Source organism: Semicossyphus pulcher, unplaced genomic scaffold, assembly GCF_022749685.1.
Source record: "Semicossyphus pulcher isolate SPU_LCO1_2020_fin unplaced genomic scaffold, fSemPul1.0.p SCAF_17, whole genome shotgun sequence".
Taxonomy (NCBI): Eukaryota; Metazoa; Chordata; class Actinopteri; order Labriformes; family Labridae; genus Semicossyphus; species Semicossyphus pulcher.
The window spans coordinates 14,639,726-14,665,830 of NW_027211681.1; the positions used below are offsets into that span (position 1 = coordinate 14,639,726).

At 37.6% G+C, this 26,105-nt stretch overlaps 2 protein-coding genes across 2 annotated transcripts; one reads left to right on the forward strand and one right to left on the reverse strand.

Annotated features, from left to right (window-relative positions):
- The first annotated feature begins 1,959 nt into the window (after window positions 1-1,959).
- Window positions 1,960-19,123, forward strand: usp53b (ubiquitin specific peptidase 53b). Its single transcript, XM_069666146.1, has 15 exons — window positions 1,960-2,118; window positions 2,648-2,740; window positions 2,938-3,072; window positions 3,587-3,700; window positions 3,946-4,028; window positions 4,914-5,019; window positions 8,937-9,083; window positions 9,606-9,755; window positions 9,861-10,029; window positions 13,047-13,169; window positions 13,325-14,039; window positions 15,506-15,567; window positions 17,582-17,660; window positions 17,748-18,562; window positions 18,987-19,123. Exons 1-15 carry the CDS (start codon window positions 1,975-1,977, stop codon window positions 19,061-19,063), a joined length of 3,012 nt encoding a protein of 1,003 aa, XP_069522247.1. The 5' UTR covers window positions 1,960-1,974; the 3' UTR covers window positions 19,064-19,123.
- Window positions 19,124-22,497: 3,374 nt separating this feature from the next.
- fabp2 (fatty acid binding protein 2, intestinal) lies at window positions 22,498-24,191 on the reverse strand. Its single transcript, XM_069666150.1, has 4 exons — window positions 24,101-24,191; window positions 23,435-23,607; window positions 22,932-23,039; window positions 22,498-22,684 (listed from the first exon to the last, which is right to left on the reverse strand). Exons 1-4 carry the CDS (start codon window positions 24,165-24,167, stop codon window positions 22,634-22,636), a joined length of 399 nt encoding a protein of 132 aa, XP_069522251.1. The 5' UTR covers window positions 24,168-24,191; the 3' UTR covers window positions 22,498-22,633.
- Between the last annotated feature and the right edge of the window lie 1,914 nt (window positions 24,192-26,105).

Sequence of the window (26,105 nt, forward strand, 5' to 3'; positions counted from 1 at the left end):
ATGTATGGTCATTTTGTTCCTCGCTGTAACATTCTGTAGATCATTGAATAAGTGATGAAGCAATTGTAACAAAAACTAAAATCTAAATGTATCCGAACATCTATAAGTCGTCCATTTTATTTGAATGTAATCATGTTTTCAGACCAGAAGTTAAGCCAGTTGGCTCTTCTCTGTAAAGTGTGTAAAATATTAAAAGATGTTGTCATATTCTTGCATCAGCCCGTCTGCTGGTCACAACGCAGACTGATGTCAAGACATACAACAGTATTTATTATTTCTGGCTTGAGAATGAACTCCAGTGAAATTTTATTTTAAATCAGAGTTTATCTGCTATATTCTGCCGTTCTCCTCAGAAGGGCTTAATTTAATGTGGAAAAGCTTTGCGCTGAACACAGATTTGTATGCCTTTTGTATATTTCAAGATGCTGGACATTTACTTTGTCAAGCTTTAAATGGCTGTTCTGCTTTTCAGGCTTGCTAGCTGCTCTGAGGACTTCTACTGTGTGTCGATACATTTATAATTTACCTCATCACTACTGTCCGTCCTCAGATATTGCCCAGTTGTTATTCAATGTCCAGTAGCACACTGCTGAGGCTGCCCTGTGGCTGATCCTGACGATGCTTTCCACGAACCGCTGGGGAGGTGCGTGGGGATGAGATGGATGGAGCCCATGGCCAGACCAACGCACCAGCTCCCACCTCCCAGCATGTCCAGCCGCAGCAAGTCTCCCCCCAACTCTGGAGAAGGTAGATAACATGATTCATCTGGAACAGAACCCAAACAGCCATTTGGATTAGTGATGTAATTAAAAGGTGTCCAAGATGAAATGGACTTTCATCCAGGGTTGTATATTATTCCTCTATAAAAAAATCATGAGCAAACGAGGTTTGAGAGAGAGGGTCAGAGTTCAACTTTTACTTATAAGATCAATTCAATTTTAAATGACACATAGTTAAATGTTTGGAATACTAAATATACACAACATATAATAACATTATTTAATAATTTCAAGGTTACACATGGGGTGTGAATTGCTTTAACACACCATTTTTACTCTTTTTATATTTTGTTGAAATAAATCTCATGTAACTATAGGATCCTAACTTTTACTTAATGTGTGTATATTTTATTCTAACTTTGAGTTTGGATTATTTCTAACTGGAATGACCATAACATATTAAGCACATTTATTACAGACAGTATATCATTTTAGTGTTTGCTCCTTTTTCCAGCTCTTGCAGATACGAGTCATTACCTCGCAACAATTGTTTAACTTTATATGTTAATGCAAAGCTTAAACCTTGAGCTTTGAGATAAAACCGAGAAGGAAACTGCCCGCCAAAACTACCTGATGCTGTGTTTAAGGGAGCCCACTTAGAGAATACATTCATTAAAATTTTACATTTTAGCATGGTGTTTAGATTATCATTTTTCAGCATGCTTCTGCTTGCTAAAACTAAATCAGTTCGTTTCGCTGCAGTTTAGAAAAATTAAAAATTCCTTGAAGTTTTTTATGTTTATAAAGATTTTTAATGCATAGAAAAACATCTTGGTGAGGTTTTTTATCCTAAGATCCAAGGAAGAATAAATTAGTTTTTATTTTTCAAAGAAAATAATACATATAATCTCATGTGATCTCATATAGATTCTGTGGTTTTCATTTAAGTTATGTATTCTCACATTCTTTAAAATATACATTTTGTGTCCTGATGTTTATCACAACCCTTTCTGAAACTTTACCTATCCTAACATTACAGATGTATTTATTCTAAGATAAAACTGGTAATTTTAATTATATGTGAATAATGTATGAACAGTCAGAATGAACTGCCATGGCCATTCTAGTATTCATTGAATTCTGGTAGTTTAGATGTTACAGACAACACAGGCAGCACCGTCTCACTGAATACCTCACAGGCGAAACATGTCAAATCCTGATGATTTTTCTTTCCTCAGTTGCAGGCTCTAACTCCATGGCATGGGTGAAGATGTTTAAGAAACCCGGAGGAGGCCTGAAGAAATCCTACCAGCCTGGGAGCATGCTGTCTCTCGCGCTCACCAAAGGCCTGCTGAATGAGCCCGGCCAAAATAGCTGCTTCCTGAACAGCGCTGTTCAGGTGAGAACCATTTTCTATCAGCTCTAAATAACTGACAAAAACTCTGCTGAAAGTGTCACAAACCAATCTTTCTATTGGTGAACATTTAAGGAAACATTATATTAACATTAGTCAGCAGAATGAAGCAATGTGGTAGAATCCCTGTTTTTCCATGCGCCCAAAACTTCTGAATAAAACATCAGTTTGTAGCTGGTACCTTTTTTTTTTTTCAAACTCTTTGTACTGGCATTGTCTCAATGACGTGTGTGAGCTGGGCATGTTTATTTTATGTGTGGGTTAGTGAGGGATGCTGGGACTCCACATGAACCAGCAAACCAAAAATAATGAGCTGAAAATGATTTTAAAGCTGAAAAAAGCGACAGAGTTAATTTTCAGTGGGTGTGTCGGTGCTACCAAACCCTTCATATTACACAAAGGCATTTAAAGGATATTCTCTTCAACTGGAGCTTCTGAAAGTCTTAAATAAAAAATAAATTGGTTTGAGTTCATGTCAGTCTTTTGCTGAGTGGCTGTTGTTTAACCCTCGCAGGTGCTTTGGCAGCTGGACATTTTCCGGAGGAGTTTGAGACAGCTCTCAGGTCACTTCTGTCTCGGTGATGCCTGCATTTTCTGCGCTTTGAAGGTTTGTACTGATTCTGTACTTTGAACTCAATCTGGCATTATTTATAGGATTATAGAATAATACTGGCAATCCATGTATATTTTATGCCTTTGATGCTATAACAGCTGCATATGGAAGTAGAAAATAGTGTTGAAACAAAGGTAATTTACAAATTCTTTTCTTGAGGGCAGCAACTAATTACTGTCTGTCTTCCTCAGAGTATCTTCAGCCAGTTCCAGCAGAGCAGAGAGCGAGTGCTTCCCTCCGACAGCCTGCGAAACGCTCTAGCTGAAACATTCAAAGATGAGCAACGCTTCCAGCTCGGCCTGATGGATGATGCTGCTGAGTGCTTTGTACGTTGACACGGTGCCTTTGGCTTTTAATCAAAGTAATATTCAATGGAAGACCTTTTCAGAGTAACTTTGTATTAAACAATGTTATGGTGCTTCTTCCTCTGTGACACTGAAGGTAAAGAGAAGCAGAGGCTACTGACATTATTGTTCTTTTTAAACTATATTTTAAGTACATACAGGAATTTTTGCCTCTTGCTTCTTAAACCATAGGCATGTTTATTTGACGTAATTTATTAGATTTGCCTTTTGTTTGTTAAATGTTTTTTGTTGTGCTCCATCATCTTAAATTTTCTTATAGTCCTGTATAATGTTCTATGTTGTTTAGATTGAGCTCATTGTAAAAAAATCCAGTAGTTTTAATGTGAAATTCAGTGAGCATAAGTGTTATAGAATTACATTTTTTAAGGTGTGGACAGACAGAATCGGAAATGTTTGTGTTTATAACTGCAATAGTCCCGTGCAGCATGTGTGTTTGCATATATTCAGTGTGTTTCTGCTCTTATTTCTAATACAGGAGAACATCCTGGAGCGAATTCATTTGCACATTGTTTCAGACGCTGCGACTGATGCTTGTTCATCCAAGTCCTGCATCACCCATCAGAAGTTCGCAATGATGCTTTATGAGCAGGTAACTGTTGTCATTTTATCTGCTATTATAAACCACAGTACTGAACTTAGATGGGTATTCATGTAAAGTACACGGGCACACAAATCCGATGTACATTTTTTACAGTAGAGAGAGTATTATTGTATGTAGAATAATAGTAATAAACAAAAAGCTTCCCACACTAAATGTAAGAGTTGATGTCAATGAAAATGAAATGCAAACAAAAGCTGTAACCTGTAAAATAATGTGCATCATGTCTTTTACAGTTTGTGTGTCGCTGTTGTGGCGCATCTTCAGACCCACATCCATTCACCGAACTCGTACATTACGTCTCAACCACTGCTTTATGGTAAGTACTTGATTTACTGCCATGGCTTAAAAATTTGGGAAACAAAAATCAGGCCAGAGTGCTAATCCTGATTTAAATGTCAAAGTATTAAGTAAGGTTACTAGATAATTATTTGATTGCAATTTTAAGCATCTTAGATCAATTTCCTTCCTGTCTTTTAACAGATCAGATCAGAGCTTGAGTCTCTCATTTTTGTGTTTTTGCTACATACAATATGAACTAATTCCCAAAGTATAAAGATGACCTTATACTTGTTTGGTTTCCTTTTAAGTTCTAATTTGTGGCTACTTTTTTCTTTTGTGCAACAAGTTCACCACGCAGGCCCAGCTCATTTTCTGCATACATGTTTGCTTCAGTCCTGTCAAAGCAAAGAGTGAATAAATAAGGATAATCTGCACAGTGCAAAAAGTTATTGGGTTTTCATTAAATGGTATCAAAGCTCATTGGAGGATGATCGTCAGCAGGATCAACTATATTCATTTTTATACAGCTGTTCAAAACATATAGATATTTAAAAAATAACTTTATAAATCTTAATAAAACTGTGGTGCATAATATAATGTACACTCAGTGTCCCTTTTATGAGGTACACCTGTCAGATTAAATGCTATACCACACAGAACACATACATACTTTCTACATGTAGAATTTGTGGCAGATCTATTTAACTGGATTCCATAAAATGAATCAGTATGCCTTATAAAGTGGCCAGGAAATCTACACTACAATTCACAACATGTCAGTGTGATAACTGGAACACAGTTTCTGTTTTTGTCAAACGTTGAATATACAAAGACTGTCGTTGTGAAGTCTATCCACAGAGTTAAAGATATAATATGTGGGACAGTGTTCTACTTTCTACACAGTCTCTGTTTTTGTTCACAGCCAACAGGTTGACCGCATGATGGGGAAGAGCGAGCGGCTCAGGTCAGACATGTTTGGAGAATTGCTGCAGGCAGCAAACAACACAGGTGACCTCCGAAGCTGCCCGGTATGTGATTAATTGTTCTTGTGCGATTTAATGTGACGCTTTTCTCAATAAGTGAAACATCTTTAAAAAGCGGTGGCTCGGTAACTTTCCCTGTTCTGCTGTTTTCTCAGAACATTTGTCTTAACTGAACCATTTAGTAAATGCTGATTCTTTAAAGTCAGCTATAACTGAATAATTTAGCTTAACAGTTAGCATGCCACTGTAAATTGGACACAAACTTGAATCTTGCAGCTACGCAGAGTACACTCTGTACTTTGTGCTGTGACACTGCACTTGAAGCGGCCGGGAGGAGACGGTGCCAGACTACTGTTAGGATATAAATAGCAGTAAGGGCATATCCAGTTTTTCTCTCATCTGTATTTTCTAATGCTGTCTTCCTCTACGGCGTGCATCAGTGTGGTGAAGCTGAGTGCTGTTTTACTTTAACTCATTATGTCCGACAAGCTGTGAGCTACATACAGAGTTAATGATACTGATGTGAGGATAACACATAGTCTCTGGCTCTTTTCCATCTTTGTATTTGTTGTAATTGTAAGATTTTAAAGTGATAAAGTCTCATGAGTTGGAGAGCTGAGACAAAGCAACAACCCATTGCTCTGACCTTTCGAGAAATATCCTAATTTATTTATGACTGAGACATAAACATAAAGGATAAGTATGCTTTATAAAAGAACACATTTATTTCACTTTAATCTCAGTGGGTTCAATCAGAGATGTAAAGGAGAATACTTGAGGACTTGGGAAAAGACAGCCGCGGTGCTAGCACAATCCAACACTAGGCTGTGTAAATGTGATGCAGATTAATGTGGTTTGGTTGTGGTGAAGTTATAGTGTTCCAAAGATGGCCTACTTTAAGCAACCTTGAGGAACTTTTTTTTGCGTCGACTTTGGCTGCACATGTGGAGATAGCAGCATGTTACCTCTATGCCCATCCTGTCCTGTACATGCTGTTATAATATATTCATACTAACTGGCTAACATAGCACTCAGATTGATACTTTGCTGTAAACGAAGGCACTTCTGGTCTGTGAGATGTAAATCCCTTTGTCTCACACTGACCTAGTGGCAGTGGTTGTAGGCATTAAAAATAACCAGAAAGAAATAAGTCATTTTCTAGCTGATTTTATGGTTTGCTTTTGTCGGTCATATTGAAGCACCCGTAATAAAACTAAGTGTGTTTCATAACCAGTTCAAAACTCATCAAATTATATATAAAGCACATCTAAGATGATGTAGATAACCCAGTGAAAAATAATGATGTAGTAATAGTTACATGAACCAGTGCGGACCCTCAGGTCCTCTGGCAGGGTCGGTTAGTTGTGCCAAAGATAGTGAAACCTTCAATTTAATACAGAAGCCTTATTTTATTTTACTGTTTTTGTTCATATTGATATTATTACACTTTTTTATGTCTTATTATCAGCTTGTTTATCATGTGTGAAACGACTTTGAACTGAACTAAGCTGTTTAAAAGGTGCTAAACAAAGTTTAATGGATTGGGTGATTAAAGGTTGGAATTTAAATCAGGCTACCACACTCTAAAAAATAATACACTGGCTCAACTTAAAAAAATTAAGGTAACAATTTGCATGGATCTTTTTAAGTACTTTCAACTAAGCCATTATTGAGTAAATCCCACGAGAGTTAGTCTAGTACAATCAACATGACATTTCTTGTCCTCAACAAGGTTAAATAAGTTGAACCAACTGAATTCTAATTAAAACGTTTTGATGTTTTTAAGTAGTCAAATTATTCAATTTAAGTTATTCCTACTCATTTATTTTGCCTTTATTCTGCTCATAAAAGTCCATTTGTTTGCCCTTTTTTTGTGTACTAGTAACTTAATTTACCTAAGTTAAAATAAATTACACATAGAAATTCCTGTTTTATGAGCAAACCGTTTATTAGAAAACTTAAACAGTAAATGATTTTCATCATTTTGAACAAAAACACATGCCCACTTCCAATAATAATTAGACAAAAAAAAATTAACCACACCCGAATGAGTGTTAACTTAAATCGTGTACACAAGCTCCAAAAACTTGTGAAGTTACACATATGGCTGCTGTTCCCTCAAGCACAATCTTTGCACTGGCTGGATCAGATGTTGTGGCACCTCTGTTAATGACAATCTTCATCACTTCATCGGTATTATCTCCTCCACCATCCTGGCGTAAGTAGGTCAGAGAAAATGTTAGTATTTATAGGTCATAATATTTAAAAATGGCAGTAAAACAGAGACTATACTATGAAATTAAGTTTTCAATTTACCTACCAACTGATCTTTAAAGAGATCTTCCTCCTTTTCTCTGAGATACACCACTAAGCCTCGGATAGCCACCTCTCTCCTTCTTTCCACAGAATCATCCTGTGAATAAGAAAAATAAAAAATGTTCAGTTGAACCTCAATGAAGATGAGCTTTTTATAATAACATCACTAGGAAAGAGAGTGAAGGATGATGTTTCCAATGCCTGACCTATACCAATTACCTATCTCAACTGTATATGTTAGATTGATCATTTTAAAGATTGCAATCATGAAATAACAAAAGAAAAATAATTTCACAATTAATTTGTGCTCTGCTTCTAATGAATAATAATTAATTTAATGTACGTTAATTGCCAATTAACATCATTCTCCAAAACAAAACAAAACAAAACAAAACAAAACAAAACAGAAAGACTCAGCTAGCTAGCACAAACAAACGTTAGCTTAAAGTCTACCACATTACAATAGCTTAATGAACAGTTAACTGAAAACCTGCTTTTAGTATTGTGTAAAAAACGATTCCTTGCACTGTGTGTTTAAACAGTCAGTCATTAAGTGTTGCAAATTAAACAAAGCAAAAAGTGCTCACCCAGTAACGTTAAATTAGATTGAAATGATGCAACCTCTGTTTCTCTCCCTCCACTTTCTTGCAGCAGGCGTGGCCTTTGGGGAAAACAAGTGCGGGCAAATCCAGTCTTACTCAGCTTTTAAAGGATGCTTAATAGATTTACAAGTTGCACTAACTAAATATTGTCTCTTGCTGAGTGGACACAGAAATGTCCATTCGAAATGAATATATTACTGAGTTAAGACAGATTTCTATATTCTCAGTTTGACAAACTTCTTAAAATAAGTTATTAACTGAATAAAACATGTATATGTAACAAACTTACCTTTTTTATGTAGAAAAGGCTCTTGATTTCAAGCTTTACAAACTAACCCCATGAATCATTTTTCTCAGTGCAGTCACATTGAGAATGGTTGATTAAACTTACACCCACCTTCCTCTCCACTCAGACTTATGTACAGGAATCCCAATAAGCATGATTATATGAAAATAATGGTTACATTTTTAATTGTATATTGTAAACTGCTGACTGGTACATTGACCATAACCCGTTCTTACTACTGCTGCCTTTTAACCTTCTAAAGACCCAACGCACAATGCAGCAGCATGGCCATTGCTAAACGTGTTGGGAGGGAACTCATTTTGGTTGATTATTTGAACATAAGGAGGCGAGCCTTTAAAACGGCTAAATCCCCACAAAATAAAATGCCACATTAGACAGTGTAAAGAATGGGTCTATTGAAGTTGGGAATGCTGCTTGGGTTGCGGTGACCACTGAGGGTCATGTGGTAGGTGAATTATAAGTATTGGGACGAGGGCACAAGGGGAGGGGTTTCTTCACTGAGCGCTTATCCTTATCATTGGGGCGCAAGTATCTTGTGTTTAATTCAAATACAATGTATACAACATAAGGATCAAGGACATTCGGCCTGGCTTGTAGCAAAATCCAACTCTTTCTAAGAATGTGCCGTTTTTAGCCCGTAGGTTGACGCTAGGTAGCGTTACCTCTCACCACTTACTATTCTATATGTTTGTTGGTATTTAAATGGAGCTTCATATGTTTTTATTTTTATTTTGCAGAGCAACTGTGGTCAAAGTATCAAGATCCGCCGTGTGCTCATGAACTGTCCAGAGATCGTCACAATTGGATTTGTATGGGATGCTGAGCAGTCTGATCTTACAGATGATGTCATTCGGTCACTTGGCCCACGTTTGAACCTGTGTGGGGTAAGAGCTGAAGCACACCTTGCCAGACAACAAAAATAAATTAATTATGTCTGGGGGTGGCACGATTTCAATTCTGAATTTATCAGGCCTGTTTTGGGATATCCAAACAGAATATGCTGCTCACATGCATGCATCTATATGCTTCTATTTGCTATATTATGTTTATAATATCCACTGTTCCTGAAAAGGACTCGTATCAAATATTCATCTTGTCACATTAATAATAATGGTGGAAAATGAGGTTATAATTCAATTGTGCCCACTCAAATAGCGAACAGTGCAAATCAATACCCCAGATAGACACCCCTATCTGTCTGCATCACTCGGCTACAGAGAGGAGTGCCAGTTCTGATGTTAGAGAATTGCTCTAAAACTTCCATAAATCTCTACATGATTGCTGTGACCTAAAAAAAAAAGTATTTTATAGGTCATCAAAAACACACATTTTACGCACATAGGATTTGACATCTACCAGTGAGCAGTATGTGGAGATCAAACTTATCTCAATTTGCCCTCTTTCAGCTTTTCAACCGTGTCACTGATGAAAATGCCAAACGGAGTGAGCTACATCTGGTGGGGATGATCTGCTTTTCCAGTAAACATTACTCAGCCTTTGCCTATCACACCAAATCTTCAAAATGGATGTTTTTTGATGATGCTACTGTAAAGGAGGTCAGGAACTCTGCTATTAATCGGCTTTATCCCAGTTCAAAAGTGTATTACCTGTTACTGTGGGTCAAAGGCTCATACAGTATGTCATGCTTTCCTTTTGCTCAGATTGGATCCAAATGGAAAGATGTCGCCTCTAAATGTATCAGGGGACATTTCCAGCCACTTCTTTTGTTTTACACCAACCCTGAGGGCTCTCCAGTTTCTAATGAAGATGCGCCAAGACAAACCAGCATGTGTCCTCGGTACAAAGCCCAAGTAAATGGTGACACGACAGGTGAGACAATCCTCCAGGTATCAGCACATCTAACCTTCACTTGTGAGACGCTTTTTAAGATGTAAGTGTAAATTCAGGCATCAAAATAAAAACAGTATGTACTATTATAGAGATAAATTTCACAATGTATATGTTGTAATACGTTTACTTCTATTTTAAACATTATCATAGATAAGATGTGAACTTGCCTTTTAAACTATAGTTAAAGTTTTTCCTCTTAAAATTGGTAGAGGTAAAAGTGCAATAATCACATTTGCCGCCATTTTTTTTTTTTTTACTAATATCAGGAACCTTTGTCATGCATTATTGCTTACTAACATAAATCAAACATAAACCTCACTAATGATTATTCTACTTAGACCCAGTTAGTTGCCAAAATAATTACACAACACTCTGGTCTGCTTTTGAGCCCAATTATAGGGTCTTTTTTTTTTTTTGAGGCAACGGATGAATTATTTTATTATTTTTAATTAAAGCTCAGTCAATATAGTCATCTTGCACAATAAGATGTAAAGTCATGACTAAAGCTGAAGTTTGTTCAAATGTTTTTATAAGCATATGTGTCCAAGTGGATGAACTCGTTATCCCTTTCGATTTCCCGCGACTTTGCATGTGTAGCTTGGTCCAGAGTACCCCAAGATTATCAAATAATAATTAAACACATACATATACTTTAAACATCTATATGTATACTTATATTTTTACATCATTATCATAGTAAACACAACTAAAATTTGTAAGGTGCCAAAAAACTATTTCTAATATGCCAATACATTTTGCCACCAAAAAAAATGTATAAAGTTATAAAGTCTCACTGTAACATGGTGCCAAAAGTGTGAAGTAGCATTATGCTGCTGCTATCTTAGACAGACTTAAGGCTATACAATGGTTTAAGTGAATACAGCTGTACACACATGATCACAAAATTCAAAAGGTGCACATAAACCTTGTACTCATCTACAAATAAAGAATATATGGGTTATCTATTGGATTCGTACAATTTGTTACTTTTTTCCATTAATAGAGGCAAGTTGCTACCAGACGGCAATCACAGTAATTAAGATAATCCTTTGTGATGAGTCAGGTAACTTGAGGTGAAATGAAACTGCTACATAGTGTATCCTGTATCAGCAAATAATAAGAGGGATCAGAGTGTTTCTCAATTTCACTTTGTCTATTAATTTCCTTTCCATGAATTTAAATCTATTATAGTATCTGAACATTTTCCATAAAGTATCACTAAGTAAAATTAAATTAAAAAAACACTGTCAGTACGACAACAAACAAATTCACTCTGCAAATTACAGTTACGATTTGAATTGGGATTTAGAGAGTGCTGTTAAACCGTGGGTAGAAAGATTGTCCTGCCCTGTGTGCTGGCTTGAACTTGACATGAGGATGATGCCTCTGTTGCACGCAGATTACCACCCACGCCTCCCTCCCTAATCCCTACTCCTGTGGCCAAGCGCACTCATGCTTCTGCTCCACAGTTCTCACTCCTCCCTTAGACGTTTTCCATGTTGGCATCCATTAATTTATCCGCTTGGTGTTTTGGCAATGGCACCTTTGCCTGTTTAGATGGATTGTTTTGCTTTAGTGTGTTACCCAGACTCTTTGACTGGCATGGGACTGGATTCTTGTTTCTATGAAAATATGTGTAAGTTATTCTTTTGTTCCTTTTTGAGTGAGATATGGCTATGGTTTCTTTTTAAAGAGTAAGTGTTGAATGCATTATCTACTGTTATATCTTTGGTTAATTGGTTTATGTTGTGGTTTAGTGAAGCCATGTTATTTGCCCTGTAGTTCATAGTGGTGGTAGCTATCATGTATCATCGTTTATCCTAGCTACTATTACATTCAACATGCAAAAATAACTGTCCTGCAATGTTATACTTGCATTAGTAAGCCTGAGAGTCACAGTAGAGCTTGTGGTTACATGGCGAAGTGTGTATTGGTAAATTACATGGCAGTTGTGTAAGGTGTACTAAAATTAGTATTTGTTCAATATCAGCATTAAGCTACATGATCAAATCTGGAAATCCACGCTTACTCACTCCTGTTACTCTTCTCTGTTGTAACATTGACTTGCACACGGTTTTATGCATTTTTTTAAAGAAGTGTTTTCAGTGAGATTATTTATTATATTGTTATAAATCTTCCTTTAGTGCAGTATTAATAGAATAAGGACACAAATAAAAAGCAGGAAACAATGCTGTAAAAAGTTGTCCAGGAGGAGTTGAGTGTATGTTAGTTGTTGGGTAAATGTGTTATGTGGTGGCAGATGTTCACAGCATTTCTGTTTTTCACAGTGACCTGCTTGCTGCAGTTAAAGAAACACGCCACAGGGTTGGCAAATGTGGCAGCAGTAGTGTATTTTAAGCTAATGATCCACTGGAATCTGTCCTTTTTTTAGGTCTCTTGCAGTGCTGCATTTGAATTTGTAGTAACAGAGGAAGAGTCAGATTCACCTTGCTGGATAGACTTGACCTGCGTTTCTATAGCAGGAACTTTGCCCAGGGACTAGGGACTTCTGGGGGGCTTTGGATCATTTCTACTGCAGGGACCAGGATCTAAAAAAAGTCCCAGGAACTGCTCTGGTGATCGTACTTTCCAAAAGTCGGGATTTGTGGGGGCCTTGAGCGCTGAACATTTTTGATTATTGAAGCACAGGTGTAGCTTTTAAACAAGTCATTGGGCTAATTCGCCTCATCTTCACATCTTTCCTTAAAAAAAACCTTATACTTACTGGAAACACGGCTATTGTCAGAAAGCCAGAGAGCTGACCCTGTCACTTTAAGCTAAATACCTCAGTTTCAAAACCCTGCCAATTTAATTTGAGCCCAGCACGTGTTATTAGTCATTAATACCCAGTGATGCTTTATGCATTTAAAGGAACTTGGGGCTAAGTATTAATTTTCTTTTTCCTTGACTGCTGTCACCAGTCAGAAAAGGTTACTTAAGAGCACCAAAAAGTCTGAACAATTACTCATCTGCCAATGTGTTATTTTTTTCCTCAGTGAAACATCCACTTGGAAGTCCCAAGAAATTCCAGGAGCCTTTTACAGAACATTTGAAGAGGCCAAGTGACACATCAAAAAAGGATAGGGGGCATCGGAGAATGGACCCATCGCAACACAAAGGTAAAGCATTGTGCCTGCACCATAGGTGTAAGAGAAACTCTAAAAATAAAGAGGCAAAAAAAGACAAATGGGGCAAGCCAATGTTGCTAACAACTGTAGGTCAGTACATGTTTGAAATGGTCATTCTACCAATAATCCATGTCAACTCTCTCTAGAAATGGCACATGCAAGATCTTCATCTCCAGAAAATGGTCCTAGGCCTACGATGGACCAAAAATCAAAAACACATCCACGCACTGAGAAGTCATCAAACCATTCAAGCAGAGGATCTCAGGAGCCACGTGGAAACTCCTTTGGTACACAAGGTGCTGGGCACAGTCGGAAGAATAACACATCTCCAAGTCGCTACGATCAGGACAGCTGTCAGGAGCCATGGGAAAAAGGTGGAAATGAAGGGAGCCACAATAAATCCAAGTCCACGTGGAGACCCATTCGGGAGGTCTTAAATGTGGACACTGTACTGAACGAACTGGAACAGCGTCGTCAACAGCAACATGACAGCCCGCGGCACAGTAAGCCTTCATCCCAGGAAAGAGTGCACAGTGAACAGAGCCGAGACCGGGAATATGTAAGAACCAGAGAGGATCGTAAGAAATGTTTAATGACAATTTATGAGGACGAGCAGCGTCATGAGACTGAGAGCCACAGCTCTGTGGAGTCAGAGAGCAGGGCCAACCAACAGAGAGGCAGCAGACTTAAGGGTGGCCCCAAGACGCTGCTGCGTAGTGATACCTGGACCATCCAGAGGACAGAGTCTGGCTATGAGAGCAGTGATAGACTCAGCAGTGGCTCGACCAACCCAGACTCGCCTGGCGTTGATTGCTTTGTTGTTAAAGACCAGAGAACAACTCCAGAGGCACATTTGCAAAGGTAAGAAACAACTGTGGGTTGAAGTGTTTGATTGAAATTTTCATAAAAAATGAAGCTCTCGTATTCTATACCTTTAAAGATAATTAACATGCAGGAAGCAATTTTATATGCTTACGAAACTGTATACTTACATTATTATTTAAGTTGGTAAGTAAGAGTATTCACCTACCTCATTGAAAGCACTACAAAAGTGTTATATTTTCCTTGAAAGCCCCTGTAAACCCATAACCACAATAACATTCTAATTATGTAATTTAAGGTCTTGTGTACAGTACTTAGCATCTTTATTTGAAAATAGTTGTAATACAGGCTTTTGTAAACTTCCCTGATATTGGTTTTGAATTGGGTGTGGTTGTGCAAATAAATATAAGTGGTCCCGTGAAGGAATCATAAACTATTTGGCCGTTTACACCAAGATTGATCGTCCTTCTCCGCTGAATATTGACAAAAGCGAGTGTTGTCTGTCAACCACAGTTGTCTATTTTCGGCAGGCGAGGTTTAGTGCAGGTTGTTGTTAATCTATTTTTGTCAAGGGTTGTTGAACATTGGCAGAGGGAGTTTAGCTCCATAAAAATACGACACTAGCTCAAGATACAGAGCCATCATTAAGCATTAAAGTCTTAGCTTTGAGAACAAATTCTCAGCCAACGTGTTTGCAATCTACTCTACTCACAGCTAATATGGATAGAACAGCATTTTGTAACTCACCGTTCACTGATCAACTAAAATAAATACTTCCTCTGATTCTGAATTAGGCTGTTATAACATATAAATTTAGACAACACTGATTGTCCATTGCGGTATAGCTGTATACAGAGCCAAGAAAACCAAAACGCCCAGGCTTGAGAAATTATCTAAACAGAAAGCTTTTATTAGATAAAATTAAAATATAATGAATAGTTATCAATGTTTATTAAGTTACGTTTTTTTGAGGAGACTCTTAACTTTGATATCATTTATACATTCTAAGTATTTTAAACCAAATTTCCAGAAGATTTAAATGGATGTAATTGGAATTGTCCAAAGATAGGGTAAAAAAATAAATCACTGGAAGATATCAGAAGTTTTATTGGTAATCAAGCTGGGAGTTATAACTCTTGAATTTGATGTACTTTATGTGACAAAGAGGGCAGGGTACTAGGGAGTACAGGTAATAATAGTGCTCTCAACTTAACTTTATACATTGTTGTCTAATCATCGTAATTAAAAATCTAAATTTAACTCCAAATTTAATGGAAGACTTTCATTTCAAATCTTAAATTAACCACCGTCACCGAATAAAAACGTAGCTAGCACCAACATCTAAACTGTCCTCAAGGCCTTTTAAAACAACAATAATTAATACAATGATTAAACAAGCTTTAAAAGACCTTGAAAGTTTGTCAGTTGTTTCTGTTTGAGTAATTTTGAGAACATAATTGATTGATAAAATGCTGAGAATAATTTCAGTGTTTTATTTTTTTTAGTCAGCTGCACCAAAAAGGAGGCGATGCCAAATCAAGTGTAACGTCCTCACCATCACATAATGGTAAGTTCCAAGACTTTATTACCTTCCTTTCCATTTTCCAGAAGCAGTAAATATTTAGCTTGTGATAAGTTCAGTTTGTGTAAAAATACCTCAACAAATTGGTTAGCGTTTCTACTGGTAATGTGTCTTTCTTGAGTATTAAGCTCAGTTAATGTCCAGTTTAGATGATATAATCATCTCACACTTTAAACGCTAATGTTTAAAAAAAGATAAGAAAGAGAAAGAATGAGACACACCCAACAAAAATAGCATGACATGAAAATGACAACTTGACGAAGAGCGTAAAGGAAAGAAAACACGTCACTGCTCGGGGTCGGTTACAACTCTTATTTAATCTGCAAATACTTCCAGGAATAGATTTACAAGGAAGTAAGAATTAAGTCCTGCAGTCCAACAGATTGGTAAACACAAAACATACTGTACACACTGGGTTGTTTCAAGTCAGTGTTCATGTAAAAGCTACACAATTTGAATTTAAAGAGTCAGAAAGGTTACTTTTCTCTTTATGTAAGTAGGTTCCAGTCACAAGAAAGCCAAACTCTCCACGGGAGGAGTTTGTTTTTCTCTTTTCCTTTATTTCTGTTTGTGTAACAGATGAAATGTGAGCTGCCTCTGACACCAGTAAAGTCAGCATAATTGACGATTGATTCATGTCTGAGTTGTTTTATGAGCTTGGATTGGTTTCTTTCACCTCTTCACCCAGTCAGCCAAGCACAGGCAGTAATCTGATGATAATCCCACAAAGCTCATTGAGATAGCACAGCTGGACATAACTGCTGGCATTGTCATAAATATCTTCCTTTTTCATTCAGTACTCGGAGTGTGTTACACTTTATTGAGGCTATGAGCATCTTGAGCCAGTGTTTCCAACCAACAGCTACAGCTTTTATCCTTGCATGGACCTCTCCAGGGCAACAGCAAAGAAAAAAAAATGACACATCTATTTTTAAAGGGAAGGAATTCAGCACCACGCTGCGCTGGTGCTCAGAGCGCGTGTGCTGACTGGTTTATCCAGCTGTGAGAGATTTAACAGTCTGCTGCTGCCCCCCTGTGTCCCGAGAAGACAATGGTTTCATGGCCGGGTGTGTAGATGACTTTGTCTGCTTGGTCTTTTGATGAGTTTTGCTTTGCTGTACACATGTGCATCTGTTTGCCTGGTTCATAATTAGGGAAAGGATAAGGAGGAAGTGAACAAAGTGGTGGAGCTCTGCTATTTAAGCAAAATAATTCATACTACACATACAATGCTGACTGCTCTACTCTTGGTAAAGAAAAACACATTTAGATATTACAGGAACATGAAGTTAGCAGCTCACTTGCCCAGGGGAAGAACAACTTCAGGTGGATGTAATGATAGCTTTATCTCTAAAACATAAGCCACTAATTATTGCGTTTATTGACAGACAGATATAAGCCCGTCTTGCTTTTGTTGGGTTACGTTGCAGTGTCAGTGGTTGTTGCTAATGCTGGTGTAGCAAAGATTTCCTGCCAATTAATCATGCTTTCATTTTCACCTCACTTTTCACCTGAAATAACGTGTGTATGCCAGCTTTAATCTTGGAATTCTGAGAATCTCAATTTTGAGATTAAAGTCTAAAACCTGCAATTTAGTTGCTTTTTCACTTCATTCTCAGGATTTTGATTTAAACCTCAAAATTCGGCAAAAACAAGTTATTAATCTCAGCACTCAGGCTCTAATCTTGTTCTTCGTATCTATTGTTTTATGCCCAATGTCTTTCATTTGTTGTTTTCCTAATACTTTCCTATATAGCACTGCACATTAGCAGTTTCGCACATTTACACATGCTCTACTTAAATTAACTCTGCAGAGAAGAAAAGGTCAGAAGACAAAAATACATCAGGCTACTTTTTGCTCTAATTACAGGATGTGAAAAGCTACTTGTCACAATAGAGCAGACATATCCACAGCAGGACTGCTAAACAGCTTTGTAATACTTATGTATTTTTCAGCGTCTCATTTGCTTTCATTTTTTTAATCTTCTTTGTATTATAGGTAAACATCAACCCAAACCTCAGGGAAAGAACCACGACCAAGTTTCACATTCCCATCTAAAGTGCAGTCCAAGTTCAAGGTAAAATAAACTATATTCAACTTGTTGTAATGAATAAAATTTACATTATATTTAATGATCATTCTCTACAACACTTCTCTCTAGTAGACGGAAATCAAAGTACACTTCTAGTACCTCCAGAAAAGCAGCGTCTTCAGAGAGGGACTCCAATGCTTCAGATAACCGGCAGAGTGAGCAGCACAGTGGAGAAAGTACAGCCCTGAGGCACATCACAAAAACCAGCAGCTCAGAATGGAACAGCTCCGATGATCTGGCTCTCTCTGAGCCCGAGGACAGAGAAAACTCTTACCGCTCTAGCAACAGTGAGTCCGTCACCTCCGAATCCCAGTGTCCTCACATGACTCTTCCATACCACCCTCCCAGCAATGTGACTGCAGAGCCTCTCCAACCGAACAATCAGCGCCAGCCGGGCACAACAGGGTCGCCTCACCTCCGACCAACCCAGCGTATCCCTCCTCACCAGGGTGAAACAAGCCACGCAGTGTTTCGTCCAAGGATGCTTCAAGAAACCTTTCCGTCAAGCCCTCGTCTTTCCTCCACATCGTTTGTCAGTCCTCACAGGAAGCCTGACATGTCAGGCCTCAGAACCCTCTCAGATGCAAGCTCCAAGTCGGGCTCGGACCCAGAGAGGAGCACCCCGTCATCATGTGACAGTGAGGAAAGACTAACCAGGTGCAGGGGCGAACAGGCAGTGCCAGCTCAAGAGGTTTCTCTGACAACGTACTTCAATGTGGATAACTGTATGACGGAAACATACCGTCTCAAGTACCACAACCAGAGGCCTCTTGTCCTCTCTGCCACAGTGCCACGGACAGTGGTCGTGACTGAGCGCAGAGATACCAGCCACACACTCCCACCTGACACACACTCACAAGATGTGCCAAAAGCAAGACCTGAAACAAGTAAGCCTCTCTCGCAAACCTCAGTTCAACCACCTGAGACTTAATCATACTGTTTATGCTGTAGCTTTTCCTTTCATATCTGGTTGTTCTCGGCCATTGAGGACAATGTTGCAAATCAATCAGCAGGACAATGGTAGGGCATGAATAGATTTTCATGATTTCTACATTATTATTATAAACTGCCTTGATTTGTCAGGTGCATTCCTGTCTGACATTTTTAAAACCCTTATTTTACCGTATAAACCACAATATCATCTTATAAAACGACATAAAATATTTTTTGTATTTTTCCCACTCCTACCGGACACTTTTTGAAAAAGACAAAATGATACAAATGTTTTCTTTCTTTATGTGTAAATGTACACAGGGTGAACCATAAAACATAATTTAGATTTTCATTTCTTTTTGTTTTGTTTCTTTACAGGCCATAATAGCAATAAACCCACTGCAAAATGGAACCCAGTGACAGCCAAAGGACTGGATGAACGTGGTTTTTTATGAGTGTTACTTGGTGAAGTTTGTTTACATGGATGAGCAGCGGTCAGTAGAGTACCAACTGGATGCCAAAGAGTTTACAGAATGGAAATATGTCCTGAAGCCAGACATCTCTAAACTAAGTGGAATATGTTTATGCAAGCTTGTCACATGAGTCAAAGCTATTTCTAAATGCTGTTGCATTTTGTTTGATGGATTATCAACTCTCGTGTATACTGTCTTCCATTATCCCGCAGTATTGCTGAAAGCAGGTTTTGTTTCAACCAAACTGTTTTCAGTTTGCACAAAGGTGTTTATTTTTGTATCTGTAAAGCAGTTCTGCCGAAGCGTTGCAGAATTGAAGATCTACCGATATATTGCAAGAAAGGCATGAGAGTTTACGGTGAGCCACAGTTGGATGAAGTGCACTGTGGTCTGTACAGTTATTATACCAAGATGAAAGTAGGAGGTGTGATGAAAAATCCCAGCATGTTGACATAAAAAGATGTTGAAGATACTTAATATGATGTCATTTTAAACAACAAAATAAAACCTACAGACCGAACGTTTGCAGCAGCAGATTTAAGGTTGTTCATTTAATACAAACTGTCAAAGGAGTAATATCAAGGCAGCCAAATTAAATTTATGCATGTTGAGGGCTTAAGTTCACCAGGGAAGAGACATTGCAACATTTCCGTATATTCAGTTACCGATTTGTTTTAACTGTTATCATTTATCAGTTCTTTTACAACGTGTGTGTTAATGAGTGACTGAGAGCTGCCCCGTAGCAGCCAACCTCATTGGCTGCAGAAATGTGTTCACAGAGATCTTTGTTCTTCTTTTTTTATTTCTCATGTTTTCATTTTGCTGGAACATTATCAGCAGATTTCATGCCACCATGCATAAATAAGTATAGCTCTATGTGACAGTCGAGCACTCTAATATTCAAACTATAATGTTCTGAAGTGGGGGCAGCCCTCGGTTTATTTAATAGGTCACTATATACTGTACGACCATATCTCCTAGTGTACTCTACCTTCGATTGTGCTGGTTCTTGTAAACCTTTTTTTGTAACTCGCAGTGATGTCAAAATGTATTTTTTCAGTCTTCCTTTTAAAGTAGACGGATTTAAACAGGTCTGTATTTGCAGGTATTTTCATAATGACGCCAATATAATTAATATGCCTATCTGGTATTGACCATACAACACAACAATTATTCTTGTTCATAGGACTAATGTTCTGAAACCTGCATGTGGCCTTTACGAAGTCTCACTAGCTCTGTGTACAGCATAAGCATGAGCATGATAATACTGGACAGAAATTCTATTGGATTTAACTTATTTGTATTAAATTCATTAAATAGTGATTTTTAATTATAGTTTTGGAAACTCTTCTCTTGCCCATGCAAGGACACATACTTTTGATTATGCATCCATTGTATATATAAACATATGATGCAAACAGTACGCTGGAAAACAACCAACTGTCCAAAATATACTATGCATTGACTCGAAATTACTTTAAGATTTCTTTAAAAAAACAGGTTTTGGTACTTTTAAGGCTTTGTATTATGTACATCAGACATTCCCGAGAACATATACAAATCAGTGTTGTTCAAATATTGATACTAACTTTCTCTTGTGCTCACTAGATTGCCAAGTCTTTTCCTAAACACCCTGCCACTTATTTTGTTTCCACTCAGCACTTTTGTCTATCCACGATAACCTTTATCCAGGTATTTCTCTGACTATTCCAACCGGACACATTTAATCTCTAAATTTGCTGTGTTTGTGTGTGTTGTGCTTGTGCTGTCTGACACCAAAAGACGGTGTGAAATTAATGTTATCACACTTAACGGATGATTTAAGCATCTGCTTGCATTGGTCATGGTTTATTTATTGACACTGTTTGAATTGAAGAAAATGAAGGCATACAATGAAACTGACCTATAAGGAATTTATTTAATGAAGTAGTCTAATCTCTCAAATAAGAGAAAGATGCCTTTACACAAGTTGATTGTGCTTGAGTAATAATAAAACACTCATTGTACTCTAATTTTAAATATATCTTATATATTCACTGGATATCCAAACTGCTAAACTATTGGATTAGATGAGGTTCAGTCTAAGTATATGAATCAGATTAGCTTCATGTTGTCTCCCTGCAAATTGGTTTTGTAGATTCTTACGTGACTAATGGTTCTATCATTTATTCACAGTATCTGTCCTGTTATTCAAGTATTTTTGTTATCTGTAAAAATAGGAATTTGTTGTTTTTACTCGAGCTGTATTTTAGATTCTGAATTTTGTGTCTTCAGTTGTATCGAGAGTGCCTTGACATTTTCTGTGGGACGTGTTCTTTGTTAGCGAAACCACAATGATGGATGAGGGCGATGAATGAAAGGGATTGGAGGATGTCATGCAAAACTTTTAAATATGCAATGCTAAAAGTGACATATCTGACCAACATTGTACTGTATGTGTGTGTGTGTGTGTGTGTGTGTGAGAGAGAGAGAGAGAGACCGGGGAGGGGAAGGGGGCTCAGGGCTTAGGATTCGTGCCAGGGCCAGTATTCCAGAAGTATCCCTAAATGCCCTTTCAGACTTGGAAGCTACGACCACAGTGGTAAGCGGCAAAACTCTCCATTGACATGCTCAAATGTCAGCTGCAGAGTTGTGTGCTTGAAGTAGCGAGTGCATCCCACCTCATGTACGACAAAGCTTCCCAGTTTGAAAGAATGTATAATACCTGAATTTCTTTCAGTGCTAACTTTACTATTATCAAATATGCATGCATGCCTGTGTGTTTGTGAGCGGGTTCGGAGAAAAAAGAAATTGGTTTTCCTCTTGCATCCATGATCCGTCACAGTAAGGCTTTATATACTCAGTAGGCCTGTTTGACAAAAGGTCTTTTTGTCCTGTGTCACATAATGTCGCAGCTGGCATTGCATCAATCCATATCTTTTATCTTGTGCTGAATACACGGGGACAGATCCCAATTAGACTGTCCTGCATCAACACTCAAGAACAATAGAGAACTCAACGCATTATGTCACTGATTTTATCCGATGCGTTACTGGCTGATGTGGCCTGGTGTGCAGGAACTGTATCCTTTGTGTCATACACCTCCGTGTGTGGTTAGGATTCAGCCTGACATTACTGTTGAATTGAGTTGTTGGTGCTTCAGTGAATGCTTCATGACTTGTGTAAGTACAGATCAATTTAAAGAAACATATGAAATCTGTCTACACTTTATATTTTTGTACATTATATATATTTTATTTTTATTCATTGTTGAATAAAGTTTAAATTATTGTATCACTCTTAAAATCAGTCAATTCACTGTGTATGTTTTTTGTTTTTGTTTTTTTACATCACACAAGAGAGAAAAACAGAAACAGCGAGTTACAGAATGACTTTATTACTGCAGGTATCAAAATGTGCATTTCAAAACTGTTTCAAAACCTGTACAGGCATTACAAGTAGTGCATATGTCAAAGGTTATATTGGTGTAGATAGTTGATAATTCAACACAATACTGTATGTAATCCTGAAGTCTCAAATGTCACTTTTAAAGTTCCAATTGATCGTTTTGGTCTAAAACTTCTTGAAAATCCTCTTTGCGTCCACACCTTCATAGTTGTAGCTCTGTTGGTAAAAGATATATGATACCGTTATTATATAGCTTCATAGTTTCTGCATTCGGCTGAATTATCAAAAGGATTTACTCCTTAACTCATAATGGAATCTGATTTTGAGTGATATACATAACTCAAGATTTACAGAAGGAGTAAGTGCTTGAATATCAGATAAACATGGTAAAAGAGCCTGTATCAAAGCTATGCAAATGGAAAATTGTGATTTTTTTGTTGCCTTGCATAAATGTTCACCCTACCTGTATGAGTTCATCTCCTTGGACGATCCTGGTTGTTGTCAGTTGCTTTCCATTGTCCTTTCTGACGAAAACCCCCTTCAACATGTCTCCCTCCATGATCCATGAGCCCTGCAGGGTCAAACATGAAATGTACTCATGGCATGAATAATACATGGAAAGGGTTTTGCAGAAGTGTGAGGGCAGGCAGTACTGGTTGACAGATTTATGAGAGTGAAATCAACTTTGCACACGGATTACAACAATAAAAGTCACACCTTAATATTTGGATTGTTTTCATAGCTAACAAGTGAACACTTTCTCGCAGCCTAAAGGTTCAAAGTCTAAAGTAATTGAAGCTTGTGCTTAGTATATAGCCTAGGCCTAAACAAATGACCAGAACTAAACAAAATTGCTAAATTAAGATAAAATAATCTAGAAAATGTTTTGTCTCTGAATAATTTTAAGAGTAATGAATGAATGTTTTGTGTAAAAAATGTGCCCCAATAGATGCAACGTTAACTTACTGATAGTTCTGTTCCATCTGCAAGGCTGTACTCAAAGGTGACCCCCAGGGTGAAGTCCATTTCCAGGGTGCGGAAATTACTGCTCTCCTTGACATGAAACTTGTCTCCAGTCTGTTCAAGGGTTATCTTGAGGTTGTCGTGAGCAGCCAGCTTCCTCTTCACCATGTTAATTCCTATCAACAGACACATTGAATATGTTCAATAGACTCTGAACAATCAGAGGAAGGGTGGCAGGATTTAATCACTTTTCATGCACAGGTAGTTCCTTTGTTTGTTGTGTGTGCAGAGGGTGAGTAGTTACATAAGCCAAATAACATGCTCAGTGTGTCATTGTGCTACAGAGTGTTTAAGTGACACCGAAGCTCCAGTATTTTATTCAGTTTTCTATCAGAGTGTTAAGAAAAACGTATCCTTTAACTGACATAATGATTGGACAGATTAAAATAACATTTATACTTATAATCTATCTTCATTAGACATGTCTGGCTGATGAGCTGCTCTGACTCAAGCTCTTTAAACGTCCTCATTGGTCATTATTTTATTTTCATCCTTTACACAGAGTAGCCATGGCAACAATGTATTTTTTTTTAAACAATCCATTAAAGTCCACTTATAATATGCAACACAGTACCATTAACATGTTATCAGCAGTTTGACTTCACTCACCCATTTGTTCCATGAATTTCTCATAGTTGTCATTGCGATCGATTTTCCAGTTGCCGTTGAAGGTCATGGTGGCGGTGAGGGTGAACAGGACGACTCTGCAGCAAGGAGTGACTTACTCAAAGTCTGCCGCTCCTTTTAAACCACACACCCCTCTTATCTCGTCATCCATCAGGATGCTGATGTGGCTGTTTAAAGCTCACTTTTTTTTTCTCAAGGCAATATCCACCACTTCCGCTGGTTGGGCAATGCCAGGGTTCTAGAGAGAAACGTGCCATATCCCGATAAACTATGGCATGAGATACTTTTTGAATGGTTAACATCCTGTCATATGTCTATTTCTGTTTACAAAGGGCGTTGGTCTTACTGTAGTCTAAGCACATCCCCAGTATTCAGTGCATTTCAACTGCTGTAAGTAGACGTGCAGCAACAACTAAAATCTATTTTTATATTCAACTTCAAGCACTATAATGTTTTTAAGTCAAGGTTGTGCCTCTGTACCTGAAGATAAGACAAAAGAAACCTAAACTACACAACTTGTTGAAGCAGATGCAAATAAAATACCTGCAAACTTTAAAATTGACTGTAAATCTGATGACACTTGCTAAACCTCTTATCACTCAGCAAAGACACTAGATGCACTAGATTCTTTGTATAAACAGCGTTGATCACTTTAGTTGATAATGCATTTACAATGATACCTTTGACCTTAATAGTGCTATTGTTGATGAAGCAGACCTTTGATATTTAAAGTTAATATTAAACAAACACAAGTGTCCTCATTTGGGAGCTATTATAAGTTATCAAGATACACTAAGCTGATTATGACTTTTATGGTCTCTTTAATAGACACAATGCTTTTTTTATAGTTTCTGAAACTATTACTATGAAAATATTCTGTATGCTGTATCCAAGGTCCATTTAGGGTGACACAAAATGAAGCTCTATTTACTAAATCAAAACTACTGGAGTGTAAAATATATCAACAAAAAATGCATTTCTCGGAAATTGGCAGAGAGGAAAAGCGGAATAAGTGCACATATGTACACCCGAAACCTCCCTGCAAAGTCTCACAAAAGAATAAAAGCTGCACTACATGTCAGCTATCTTTCTTATCTGTATCTTCTCATCTTACTTTGTGGCAGAAGAGACCTTTGCCTGACCTTTTCTTCCCTTTCAATGAATCTGACTCTTATCATTCCAAAGAACTTTCTGCTATCTCTGCTGTGATTATATTGACAGGTAATCTTAAAACACACTTGACTGAGCCCTGCTGAAACTAATGTTTAACACAATCATATTCCACTAAGTTTTATTGTAGTTGTAGTATCAACTGATACAGTAAATGAAAAATAATAACAGGGTGTAAAACGAAGATTACAGTAACTCAAACTCTGTTTGATCTTTGATGTATACTAGGAAAGCTGTTCCACGCATGGGATGTGACATTTTACAAACTGTGATGTTATGCGGCGAGAACAAGAGGTATGCCGGTTTGACCTGACAGGATAAATCTGCATGGGGAATACAGCATACATGTTTCACCTTCATGAACAGCACTGAAGGTCTCTAGAGCAAGGCCCAGAGATGCTCTGTTACCATTACACAAGACTCTGGTTTAAATCAAAAATACATTACATGGCTTTTAGCATCACTTTATTGGTTATCTGATTATTGAAGGAATCATTTTAAGACAACAAAGGTACTTTTAAGGCTCACCATGGTCAGGCTCCTGGTTTCAATTTAGAGTGGATTATTACTTAACAACCTGTGGACAGCCAGATGTCTTCAGAAAAAAAGCAGCTAACTTAAGCTGTCGAGTTCTGAAAAGAATCTGCCTGAAAAAGAGAGCATAACTCTAAAAAAGTAGAAGTAGAGTTTTGTTCAATAAGCGTTATCCGTGGCTGTATCATTTGACAACATTTGCAACATGGCTTTGTGGCCATCAAACGTCAGAGGCTGGCAAATAGACTCCAAGCGACCACCATAAAGGTATTTTTTTTTTTTT